Source organism: Limulus polyphemus, unplaced genomic scaffold, assembly GCF_000517525.1.
Source record: "Limulus polyphemus unplaced genomic scaffold, Limulus_polyphemus-2.1.2 Scaffold405, whole genome shotgun sequence".
Classification (NCBI taxonomy): Eukaryota; Metazoa; Arthropoda; class Merostomata; order Xiphosura; family Limulidae; genus Limulus; species Limulus polyphemus.
In genome coordinates this window covers 71,246-83,275 of record NW_013666015.1, presented here as the reverse complement: position 1 = coordinate 83,275, position 12,030 = coordinate 71,246, and the positions used below count along the sequence as shown (strand labels likewise).

At 31.9% G+C, this 12,030-nt stretch overlaps 1 protein-coding gene across 1 annotated transcript in view; it reads left to right on the top strand.

The window, feature by feature from the left end:
• LOC106458027 (acyl-CoA desaturase-like) overlaps nt 1-9,586 on the top strand; it is a 23,210-nt gene extending 13,624 nt beyond the window's left edge. Inside the window, exons 2-5 of the mRNA XM_013917476.2 lie at nt 3,106-3,284; nt 4,716-4,846; nt 5,531-5,736; nt 8,988-9,586. Coding sequence (XP_013772930.1) covers nt 3,107-3,284; nt 4,716-4,846; nt 5,531-5,736; nt 8,988-9,420 — 948 coding nt within the window. The 5' untranslated portion in view covers nt 3,106 and the 3' untranslated portion in view covers nt 9,421-9,586. The remainder of the gene's footprint in view (nt 1-3,105; nt 3,285-4,715; nt 4,847-5,530; nt 5,737-8,987) is intronic.
• Nucleotides 9,587-12,030: the final 2,444 nt, after the last annotated feature.

Sequence of the window (12,030 nt, the reverse complement as noted above, 5' to 3'; positions counted from 1 at the left end):
ATACATTTCTTCGATCATTAGACTGTGAAATAAGAAAAGAGGGAGGGTCAGATCAAAGGATACTTGTAAAAAAAAAAAAGAAATCGAAGTACTGAAAATACTTGTTAAGAAGTGGATGAAAATTAAAAATCAACAAAATAAGCCGTGTTTGAGCATTAAGTTGTAAAAAGCAGCGTTCAAGCTATCATGATTGAAATATATAGTACCTTAGTTACACAAAGACTGTACTGCCTAGCAAACTACGTGATGTCAGGACATCTTATAGATATATTGAAAAGATAGAAATACCTTATCATTATCTTACTTTCTAGAAGATGCACAGAGATATTATTGCTTTGCTCTACATCTTACTTGTTTTCAGAAACTATCTTCCTATAATATTTTGCTATCAAATGAAATCCTAAAAGAGTAGATTTTGCCACATTATTATCTCTTTCTTTATAAAAAGCTCCTACAGTTATCGCTAAAAACACTGTGTTATTGAAGACGAAATATCATGTCGGATATCCATTCTTATCTGTGAACGTTTAATGGATTATAAGCCTTTATGATACTCATATTATCTGACACTCAGTCGAATATGGGATGTATATAAGTGAATGATTTTTCTCCCTGTTCTTGAAATATATTAATGTGCCTTTTTTTACCATGCTTTACAAGTCTAAATTGAAGGGTTTCCGTTCAAAAATGTAATTTTTTTTTCTGCTTTAATTATTAATATTTCATTAAAAATATTTTAAAATACCAAAGACTTTCCACGTACGTACCCAAGGCAAGGGTATCGATTCATGAGATAATTTAAACTTACAAACTTTGCCATTCCATTTTTCAACGGTAATTAAAGTGGATAAGATAATTATAAAAATTTAGATATAAATGTTTATATTCTTCAAGAGTCAGTACTGAAGTTTTTCTGACAACATTTCCAACCATACTTTACACATTTGTAAGCAATATTCTTCCAAATACCCAAGGCAGTATGTATGGTACCCCCCCCCCTACCCATGAATTAATGATGAAAATATTTATTTGTGAAGCTATTGAATAGTTGTTTGCTTGTATTATTTATAAAGCTTTAATTTCACTGATATTGTACCTATTAAGTATAAACCATCATTTACATGAAAAACTGGTCAATATTTTAAAGAAATGTAAAATAGTTTTTAACATACTACATCAGTTTCTTTCTTTACTTAAACAAGCAAAATACTTAGAAAGTTTAACTAATTTGACTCTGGCCTTTTATCGGAAATATCTTTGATATTATTAGATTTTCAAAATCTAATAAAGGATAACTAAGGATAAATCTTTGTTATCGTTTTTCTATAAAGTAAGTATGATAATTTTGCTTTATTTTTTAAATAAATGTTTTTCATGCCATATAGTCACAAGTATCCTATCACAGAAATACAATCAATGATCTCATTTGATAAGTTTTGAAAATTTTCAATATTACTTCTAATCTATACGTGAATCGAAATTTTTTCTGTCATAGAAAATCGTGCTCGTTTCTATAAAGGAAACCAGTTTTAAAAATGAAAAATCAATTACCAATTCAAGAGAGAAGACTGCCATGAAACAGCTTTGACTCTTCTAGTTTTTGCTCTGCGTCTGATAACGTACACGAAAATGTTTAGATTAGTTTCTGAACGATCCTTCGCAGTTAAGTATCTATGAGGAAAGTCTTATTAAAGGGAAGAAAACAGGTTATTACGTAATTTATATATATCCTTAAAACTAAGGAAAGACAGCATAATTACTGAAGAAAAATAACTAGCAAACAATAATATTTCGTCACGATGATGATATAATATTTGTAAAATTTACAGTTTTGAAATACATCATTAAAATATGTACATATTAAAGTATTTTGTATATGGGTACTTGAAATCACTATTTACATACTGTATTGCTTTAGAACAGGAAGAACGACATTCCCTAGCTAGTTTTTTAAGTTGCAATAAAAAAACTATAACACTTCCAAAACAATATGTTGTATGGGCAACATATATGCGGATATATCCTCAATGTGTTACATTTGGCTGTTATGAAAGGTGTTTAGAAAAACGCTATTTGCAATTCGTTCACTACCTAAAAATAACACAAAAAGAACAATTGTAATATGAAATCTAAGGATATAAACATGAATAGCTAAAGATGGTTTGTTTGTTTTGAATTTCGCGCAAAGCTACACGAGGGCTATCTGCGCTAGCCCTAATTTAGCAGTGTAAGACTAGAGGGAAGGCAGCTAGTCATCACCCACCGCAAACTCTTGGGCTACTCTTTTACCAACGGATAGTGGGATTGATCGTCACATTATAACGCCCCCACAGCTGAAAGGGTGGGCATTTTTGGTGCGATGGGGATTTGAACCCGCGCTCCGGCCACCTGGCCATGCCGGGCCTAACTAAAGATGGAATGCCTTGGAAAGGCTTTAAGGCTATGGCTAAATAAAATGCAAGCACGTAAACAAACACTCACAGAAAGAGAAAAAATATCCCTTTTAGAGAGATGAGAAGTAAGTTGAAAAACGTAATTTTTACAAGGGTTTGAAGTAACTTAGGTTGGATAATGACTAAAAACTTCAATTTATGTTTAAGAAACCTAATAAGAATTGGTTAGAAACAAACAAAATATTGGCAAATGTAACCTACTGGATAAAGAAGGGACATCATTTTTGTCAGTAGTGACATCATTGTATCATTATTGATTAGCGTTTGAACTTGAGTAACGTTTTTGTTTAATTTTGATGGACTACTAGTATTTGATGTGCCTCACAGTTAATGCACTTGTACTTTTACTTTTACTAAGACGTTTGAAATTAAAGCCAATAGTTAGATTTTTTAAAATTTCCCTTATGTTATTTATTAACGTTTCTCATTTTAAAAAAAGTTAAATTTAATCGTAAATTTGTATATTTATAGTTCATTACAGACTATGACGGTATTTTATGAAAATATGTTTTGAGCTCTGTGCTTTGCATTTAACAAGCATAACGTAGATATCCCAATGTATTCATGTTATACATTTATTTGTAATAAAACATAAATATACACCATTAGTTTAGTGTATTTCAATTACGACAAAAAGCTTATTTCTGAACAGTATGGCTCCGAAATCGGGAAACAATTCACCAGACACTCTAAATGTTCCTCAAAAGCGAGAAAAGCATCGTCACTTGGAAATTGTGTGGACAAACGTTTGGATTTTTACTGTGCTACATACTGCAGCCTTTGCTGGTTTTATCCTAGTTTTAAACAGAACATGGCGTCCTTGGGTATTCGGTAAGTCATTCCTTCCTTGCTATGTGTTTTATGTCACCAAAATGATATCATAGTCCACAAGCTATTTTACAAAGAATCATCACAGAACAAAAAATGAATTTTATACACGAAAATGATTTAAACATTGAAATTGTGATAGCAGTAAATTTATGGACTTACAACGTGTTGGACACAGAAGATATCTCAATGTGGCTTTGTTCTAAAGCAAACAAGAAAATACTTGTATATTTGTAAAATATATATTATTGATACAATATGATAAAAAGTGTTAAAATTATATCATTTCATTGTTTTTTTAAAAAAAGCAGTAAATTCTTTTTCTAAAATTCGAATATTTCTGATTTATTTGGATCGATCCCGCTGAAGCTCTTTAGTTACGATCGTACTGTTCACGCACTTCGCCCTCCCTTATGTTCACCAACGTTACTTAGATGGTACTTATTCCTACTAGACATTGAATTATACAAATTTCTGCTCAATACTATAATAAATAGCACAACGATTTAGAAATAGGATTTGTTCCTCAATGTTATCACGATATTTCTTCCTTCGTCTCTCTCTCTGTTTGTTCTCTCTTACACCTCCTAGTCTTTTTTTAGTTAATCTCCTGTTTTTCTGTTTCTTTCTTTCTGACCTTGTATACCTGTTTTGATTATAACGTTGTCTCCAAATTGGTGAACAAGATAGGCGGCTGCTACCTCTAATAATTTATTAACAGCGAAGAGTGCTGTAATCCCCTAATCTTTTAAGGACTGTACAAATTTTGGGCAGTTTTCTTACATCTTTAAATCCCAACTGATGTTCCTTACACTTAACTTCATAACACAGATGACACGCAATAATATTTACGTTAGTTCTATAAAAACTTTAACAATTCATCTTGAATAACGTAGTTTTCTAGCCATTTTGAAATTAATAAAGAAAATATTTTTGAATAAGCTTTCCAGAACATGTATATATCACTTTATTATCCATCGATAATCTGGTCATCACTTAAGTATGTAAACTGACTCATCCAGCAATCTTTACAAGGAAAGTAAGCGAATAAAGATAAAGAGTTATTAGTGTTGAACTGTGTGCCAGTTGTCAAAACCTGCATGATTTTGAGAGAGGGAGTTTGCAGCCTGGAAAAGAGAAATAAATGAATGAGCAAAATAGCTATAATTCTTAGTCACGTGGTAATTTATATTACGCTGTCTGAGACTTGAGGAACGTCCATTTTTTAGATTGTGAAAAAAAAGGAGGAAAAAAAGCCAGAAATGATCTCCCTATCCACATTCACTTTATTGTATCCGGTGTATTCATGTATACTCATACTAGATGTTTTGGTCAGCCCAGACACTAAAGTTTGAAATTATGTATATTATCTGTAAGCATTCAATACTTGTACATGATAAGTTAATATTGAGATAACTCTCTATTCCCTATTAGGTGTGGTATACTCGTATTGTTCAGGTCTTGGAGTAACAGCAGGTGCACACCGTCTTTGGTGTCATAGAGCATACAAAGCTAAACTTCCTCTGAGGATACTTTTAATGGTTTTCAATTGTATAGCTTGTCAGGTTAGTGTTTCTTATATTTAAAGAAACCGTAAAATGTATATGTTAAAGCTAAATTTACAATCTATATTTTAGTTTAATTATAACGTTTTAAAAGTTTTCTATTTTTCTTACTGTAATTGAAATTCAGGACATCAAAGTTCAGCCTAATTTCTTTTTTTTTCCTCTTTTGGTTTTGACTTTAAATTATAGCTTCTGATATCTTTAGAAAAGCAATGCTAAGTTAAAATCTAAAGTGTTTGATTTCACTATAAATCTAATCTCACACCACAACGTTACCTTTGAATCACAGACACGTTGCTGAACAAATATAACTACATATATCTATTCAGCCATTTTTTATCACACATAATCATTCGATTACTATTTGTAATATATTTATTTATGATACCATTTAACTGTTGCCTATTTAGCTTCAATTTTTAACAATGATTTATAATACGAATATAAATATTATTATAAATACTCAGGTACTTTTAGTTTTTTCATTGAATATGTATCCCACAAAAATGCCTTTTAAATATTTAATGTTGCCCCCCCCCCCAGTGGCACAACGGTATGTCTGCTTAAGCTTTGTGCTTAACTTCCAAAACAACAACAATATTTAATGTTCATAATAAAACATGTAGATGTCCTCACACAATTAATATCGTTACAGAAGAACTGTCACACTTCTGCTTCTTCCAGAATGATATTTACGAATGGTCAAGAGATCATCGTGTTCACCATAAATTTACAGAAACAGACGCTGATCCACACAATGTCAATCGGGGATTCTTTTTTGCCCACATGGGGTGGCTAATGCATAAGAAGCATCCTGACGTTAGAGAGAAAGGAAAGACAGTCGACTGTAGTGACATCTTGCAAGATCCTGTAGTAAGATTTCAAAAAAGGTAATTAATACAAATACTTTTGTTAAGATCTTCTTTGGGAAATGTTCTCTGGTGAGAAAATAGCACAGTGTTTATACTTTTTTATTGTATGAATATTTTATATTACAGTAAAAGCTATCTTTCTATAAACAAAATATTTTCCATTTCATCTCCCATTTTTTAAATATTTGGGCATCATTTTCATGCACTAATATTTGGTTCCTGATTGCTTTGTTCATCATGGTATAGCGCAGATTTATGTTTACTTGGATGGCTTAGTATGGTTTAGATTTTTACCTTGTCCTATAATGATTGTTTTATTCCCTCTTAGAATCTAGTTCACTCATCTGTTGGAGTTTTACAAAACTCACAACAAATCACTTGCTGTGTTATTGTGGTATTATGTACGGGAAAGACAAAAATGGGAAATGTAGAAGCAAGGCACATGATAGAATAATTATGATTATATGAACTTGACATTATCTACCGTACTGTAGTGCCATCAAAAGTCAGTACGTTATGTAAAAATTATGGATTCAGCGTTTTAGTGGATATAGTAGATATGGTGTGGTTGACATATTATTACATATTATTTCATTCAAATGTTTTTAGAATTACTAATGTAATGTACTTTTGTTGACGTTGAGGTTGCTTAACCTGCTCCTTAATCAGGAATAATAGTTTACTGGTTCACCAGTTCTTCTGAATGCTTGTAAAGTTAATTCAAGTAATAATAACAATAATATCACTAATTGTTTGAGCGGGAAATTGCATACCCAGTTCTGCTCTTTTGATAATTATCAAAATAAGAAAATATTAATTTTAGCAGAACGACGATATCATCAACTTTTTCAGAGCATTTTGTGTTTTTTTTTCTTTGCAAGTTTTCCTTGATATTGGATAGTTACCGCACCCATATGAGTTAATATGTATAGCGCACATGTGAAGAAAGCCTGTACCTCAGTTTTTATACTCAACTCTTCCAAACTTCGCTAGACAGAGCTGGATAAATAATTAGTGTTAAAAATAACATAAATAACATTTTGTTATCAATTTTTATCTTAATTATGTTTTGCAATGACTTAATTAAAATTGGTAAAATTTGTAATTTACTTATTTAATATAGTTTAGACCATATTAGTTGTTGTCAGTAAAATCCCATCCAGTCTGACGATCCTTGATGTCAGGTGATAGGCCTCGTCGGCACTGGATATGTAAGATATAGTGTAGTTGACATATTATTAAAAATGTTTCTTTGCATTTACTCATAAGTTCTTACAATTGTTAAGCACAAATTGCCTCCCTTACCATTGCTCAAACAAAACGAATGTAGCATTACATGAAAAACACCAAGCTTTAGTCAGACACTCTCCCTCCCGTCTGCATTAACGGAGAGAAATATGACTAAAAACATATTTAATTTAAATATGAAGTGTCCTTTAGAGCTGTCAAACGCCACTGATTATGTTCTATTTATCTCCTATTGGCCCAAAACTGAAATAAAAGGGAAACCTGAGTGAAAGTGATACTTTCTTCACGTCTCCCCACCAAAGAAAACAACAACAAAAAAAAAAAAAAAAAAAACGGGCAAAATAAGTTATATAAAATAAAAAAATAAGCTTCTCTTTATCATTGAGATGAAAAAAGAAATTTGTGGGAATAGTTTGTTTGTTTGTTTGGAATTAAGCACAATGCTACACAACGGACTATCTGTGCTCTGCCCACCACGGGTATCGAAAACCGGTTTCTAGCGTTGTAAGTTCGCAGACATACCGCTGTGCCACTGGGAGACAGGTGGAAATAGAAATCAACTTTAAAATTTGGGAACCAAAAATCCTATTTTAAATTCTTTTATGAACAAAATATCCGTGATTCCTGATGAAATTATATTATGAACGGTCAAAGCGCTTGTAAGACTCTGGCTGAAAATTGAAAATTAATACAAAATGAAGCACAACAATAATAACAACAACAATAAAACGGACAGCGTGTTCTCTTCCCAACTCACTAATTAAGAATGTCTTCTGCAGGTTTAAAACAGAGCAGCGAGATTACACTAATCATGGCAAAAAGTCATAAAATGGCAAAAAAATAAAAGAATAAACGCTAGGAATTGCTGTTATATCTGCAAACGTTAACATATAAACAAATTATCTTACATACAATACGCATCTTGAAATCCAAGGATAATCAAACATTAATAATAATAGATATATCTTCAGTGTCGAAAGGGAAGATGTTCTGATTTATATGCTAGTTTCCATATCGTAAGGGAAGAGGTTCTGCGTATACTGCTATCCTAATTTATGTGTTGTTTTTCATCAAAAGGGAAGGTGTTCATGGAAATCTGCTATACTAATTTATATGCTGGTTTTCATATCGTAAGGGAAGAGGTTCTGCGAATACTGCTATCCTAATCTATGCGTTGTTTTTTATCGAAAGGACAGAGGTTCAGAGGACACTGCTAGCCTGATTTATATGTTGTTTTTTCATCGAAAGGGAAGGTGTTCATGGGAAACTGCTATACTAATTTATATGCTGGTTTTCATATCGTAAGGGAAGAGGTTCTGCGTAAACTGCTATCCTAATCTATGCGTTGTTTTTTATCGAAAGGACAGAGGTTCAGAGGACACTGCTAGCCTGATTTATATGTTGTTTTTTCATCGAAAGGGAAGGTGTTCATGGGAAACTGCTATTCTGATTCATATGTTGTTTATTACTTATTGGTGTATACATTTTTTATTATTCCCTGTTTTAGCCGAAGATTTGATTCATGATTCGTTCAAGATGTTACTTTCTGTGCTGACCAATGAGTACACCAAAATTTACTTCTTAGGTAATTTTAGCCGTTTTATTCACTGAATCACAGTACATCCTTCCATGCAAGTGCTTCCACACATGAATAACTAATTGCCGCCTGTTCAGTGTTGATTTTTTTTTTTTATGGTGATTGAGATATTTATATTCTTGATTTATCTTGAGATCCACTTACAAGGCATGTAAACCGTCTGCTTAATTTATCCATTTTACTTTGAAATATTTTCATAACCGTTGTATTTTGATCATTGGGCAGTTTTTCTTTGTTGTGTTGATCATTATTACACATATTTTTATAATAACAGTTCTAAGGAGTTATTTCAGAGATTCAGTGTTTTGGATATCCTTGATTATTGAAGTGTGTCTTCTCAATTTTACTAAGTGTTATAAAGAAAATAAATTCCAGTGACTGTTTATTTGAACCACAATATAATATATGTTTTTTCTTTAAACAGGTTTTACATTCCTTTGGTACTTCTGTTAACCTTTTATCTCCCAACTATGATACCTGTTTGGGTATGGGGTGAAAAAGTGTGGTTTGCCTTTCTTACCACTGGAATCTTACGTTATGTTATTACACTACACTGCACGTGGTTAGTAAACAGTGCAGCCCATTATTGGGGAAACCGGCCGTACAATCGTTTCATGGATGCCCGAGAAAACAAGCATGTGGCATGGTGGGCTCTCGGTGAAGGCTTCCACAACTATCATCACGCTTTTCCTTACGACTATTCCACTAGTGAGTACGGATGGAAACTGAATATAACAACCATGTTCATAGATTTCATGGCCAAGTTGGGACAAGCCTACGATCTGAAAACAGTTCCTAATGACGTCATTGAAAAAACCCGACAGAAAACTGGAGACGGCACTTTGACGTTTCAGTAGGGATTGTTGGCAATCAAGAACGAAATTATTCATTCATAATACACTTTTATTAATGAGCAACATCCCAATAAAGATCCCTGGAGGGTCTCATCAATTTGTTGTTATTGGTTGAATATATAATCACGAAAATTCAGCCCCTCTCTACTTATATATATATGAAACTAATCATTTACGTCAAAAAAAAGAAAGGTTAAAAACTGCTATGGTTCTATTTGTCGTTCACTTTGTTCGTAATATGTTTTTTCAATATTTACTTAGCCGTAGTTTAAAAACATTTTATCAAGTACACAATCTAACGCGCAAAAATATAATGATATATTTTAATGAAGTTTAATTGTTTATCCTTGAGGTATTGTGATAATGTAGTACATATATAAATAATAAATAATGTTAGCAATTCCGAAGGAAAACGATGTTTGACAATAAAAGTGATAACGATACTATAAATGAGCAGAACGGAACGCAGATAAACATTTCGGAATTCTACAGATTCCATCTTGAGTATCTAAAGCAAAAATATATAGAATTACACGATTCCTAAGTAGATAACTAAATTACATTGCTACATTAACGATAATTTTATGTTTTAGTTTTGATAAAATTATCGTTAATGTAGCAATGTATTTTAGTTATCTACTTAGGAATCGTGTAATTCTATATATTTTTGCTTTAGATACTCAATCTGTAGAATTCCGAAACGTTTATCTGCGTCCCTTTCTGTTATAATAGATAATGTTGTTTATCTTAAATAAAGAATGTATTTTAGTTACTACGTATTGTACTACTTGCATTATGTTGTTATTTACATTAGCGATTAATTAATTCTGAAATACCTATGTTATTTGTAACAAAGTCGTTACAACTAGCTAGAATATGAATAGTTCTACAACTAAATTACCATAGTAACACTATACCCAGTTTAGTTAGTTTAATCTATCACTATCTGGGGCTTTATTAGGTTTCCCTCGAAAAAAATAGGGTTTTCCTTGTGTAAGTTAAATCAGCAAATGCCCTAATTAAAGTAATGAAATAATTAAGTTGGGAAAGGCTTAATCGCAATTTTTAAAACAATTAACCTCGTTGTGTAAATTAAATATAAAAAATTTCCAAAACTGTCAAAAATTTAAAATGGTTAATTTGGTCATACTTGAATCATCTTCTTCCAAAGGGATTTGCTTGTGTAAGTTAAATACGTCCGTAGATATCCCAGCTGATAAAAATACATGGTCGATTTGTATACAGTTCAATCATCTTCTTCCAAAGGGATTTGCTTGTGTAAGTTAAATACGTCCGTAGATATCCCAGCTGATAAAAATACATGGTCGATTTGTATACAGTTGCAAAAAGCATCGTTTAAAGAAAATAAATACATTATAGTATGTTCAGATTAACTGTTTCATTACTAGCCGAAGTATTTTCAGAGTTTCTTTTAGACAAAGTAATTAGCCGCTGCATAGCGGCTCATAGAACGACTCTGAGTTTTTTTTTTTTATCACGTATAACTTTTTAGCTCATAGCTCCGTCACCTCTTGACCGATTTGAGATCTAACTACAGTTTTGGACTTAGAAGGCCAAACCCTTTCGATTGATGTATTTGACCACGCCCAATGTCTCATAGATTAATTTACTCTAATCCTACCTAAAAGAATTTCAATTTCAGAGTAGGCTGGTAGAGATCCTGATGAGTAATAAAATCAAATCGGGTATACGCGCGTCCCACGCTTGGTATTGCTGGCACACAAAAATATAGCTAATAAAAAGAAAAAAAAAGGTATCAGATTAATTTACTCTAACCCTGCCTAAAATAATTTTAAGTGCCGCGGCTATGGCTATTGAGGATTCTCTCTTATTGTTGTTTTTTTTTTTGCAAAGAATCATCAAATTTAACCAAAACCAATTGTTTTACTACTGACTGATGTTTTAGCGACTTTCACTTCATACAAAAGAATATATTATATTTGTTTGTTTAAGCGAAAAAAAATTGCAATGTGGGTATAGGTACTGTGTACAAAGCAGGGATTGTACCCCAAAGTTTTACCGCTGAATCATGGGTGGGAGAGAGCATTTGTAAGATTTATATTATGTCCAGAACGCTTATTGGTGTTACTGAGCATCAGTAACACATAATGTTTTCCTTAAATCATATGTCAGTGATTATTTCGAAGAAGTTTTTGGTTGTGCAAGGATAAAAAGTTTCCTTGCTAATAAATTTGGTTATAAGTCAAAGTTTCCTTTCCGACGAGTTACTTTATCAAGGTTTTTTATTTCATAAACAGACTGTATTGTTTAATAGTTTGTTTAATAAAATGTTTAGTTGATACTATTTCATCTTGGTGCCTTGTTTCTTACAACATAAATCTAGAAAAGGTTCTAATAACTCCTTTGAACTTTCTCGAATGCGTGATCTCATGAGTTATCAGATAACTCTGTTAAATGATAATCACACACAACAAAACCTTTACACTTAGTCACTAATACACTTTAAGGAATAATAAGTGGTGTGTTATAATCACAAATTAAATTTTCTCTCTGTTGTTTATCTTTATGAAAACTATCATGCCGAGTTTTATTTAATATTTCTTTGGTGAAACGAATAAGAAATGTAAAATT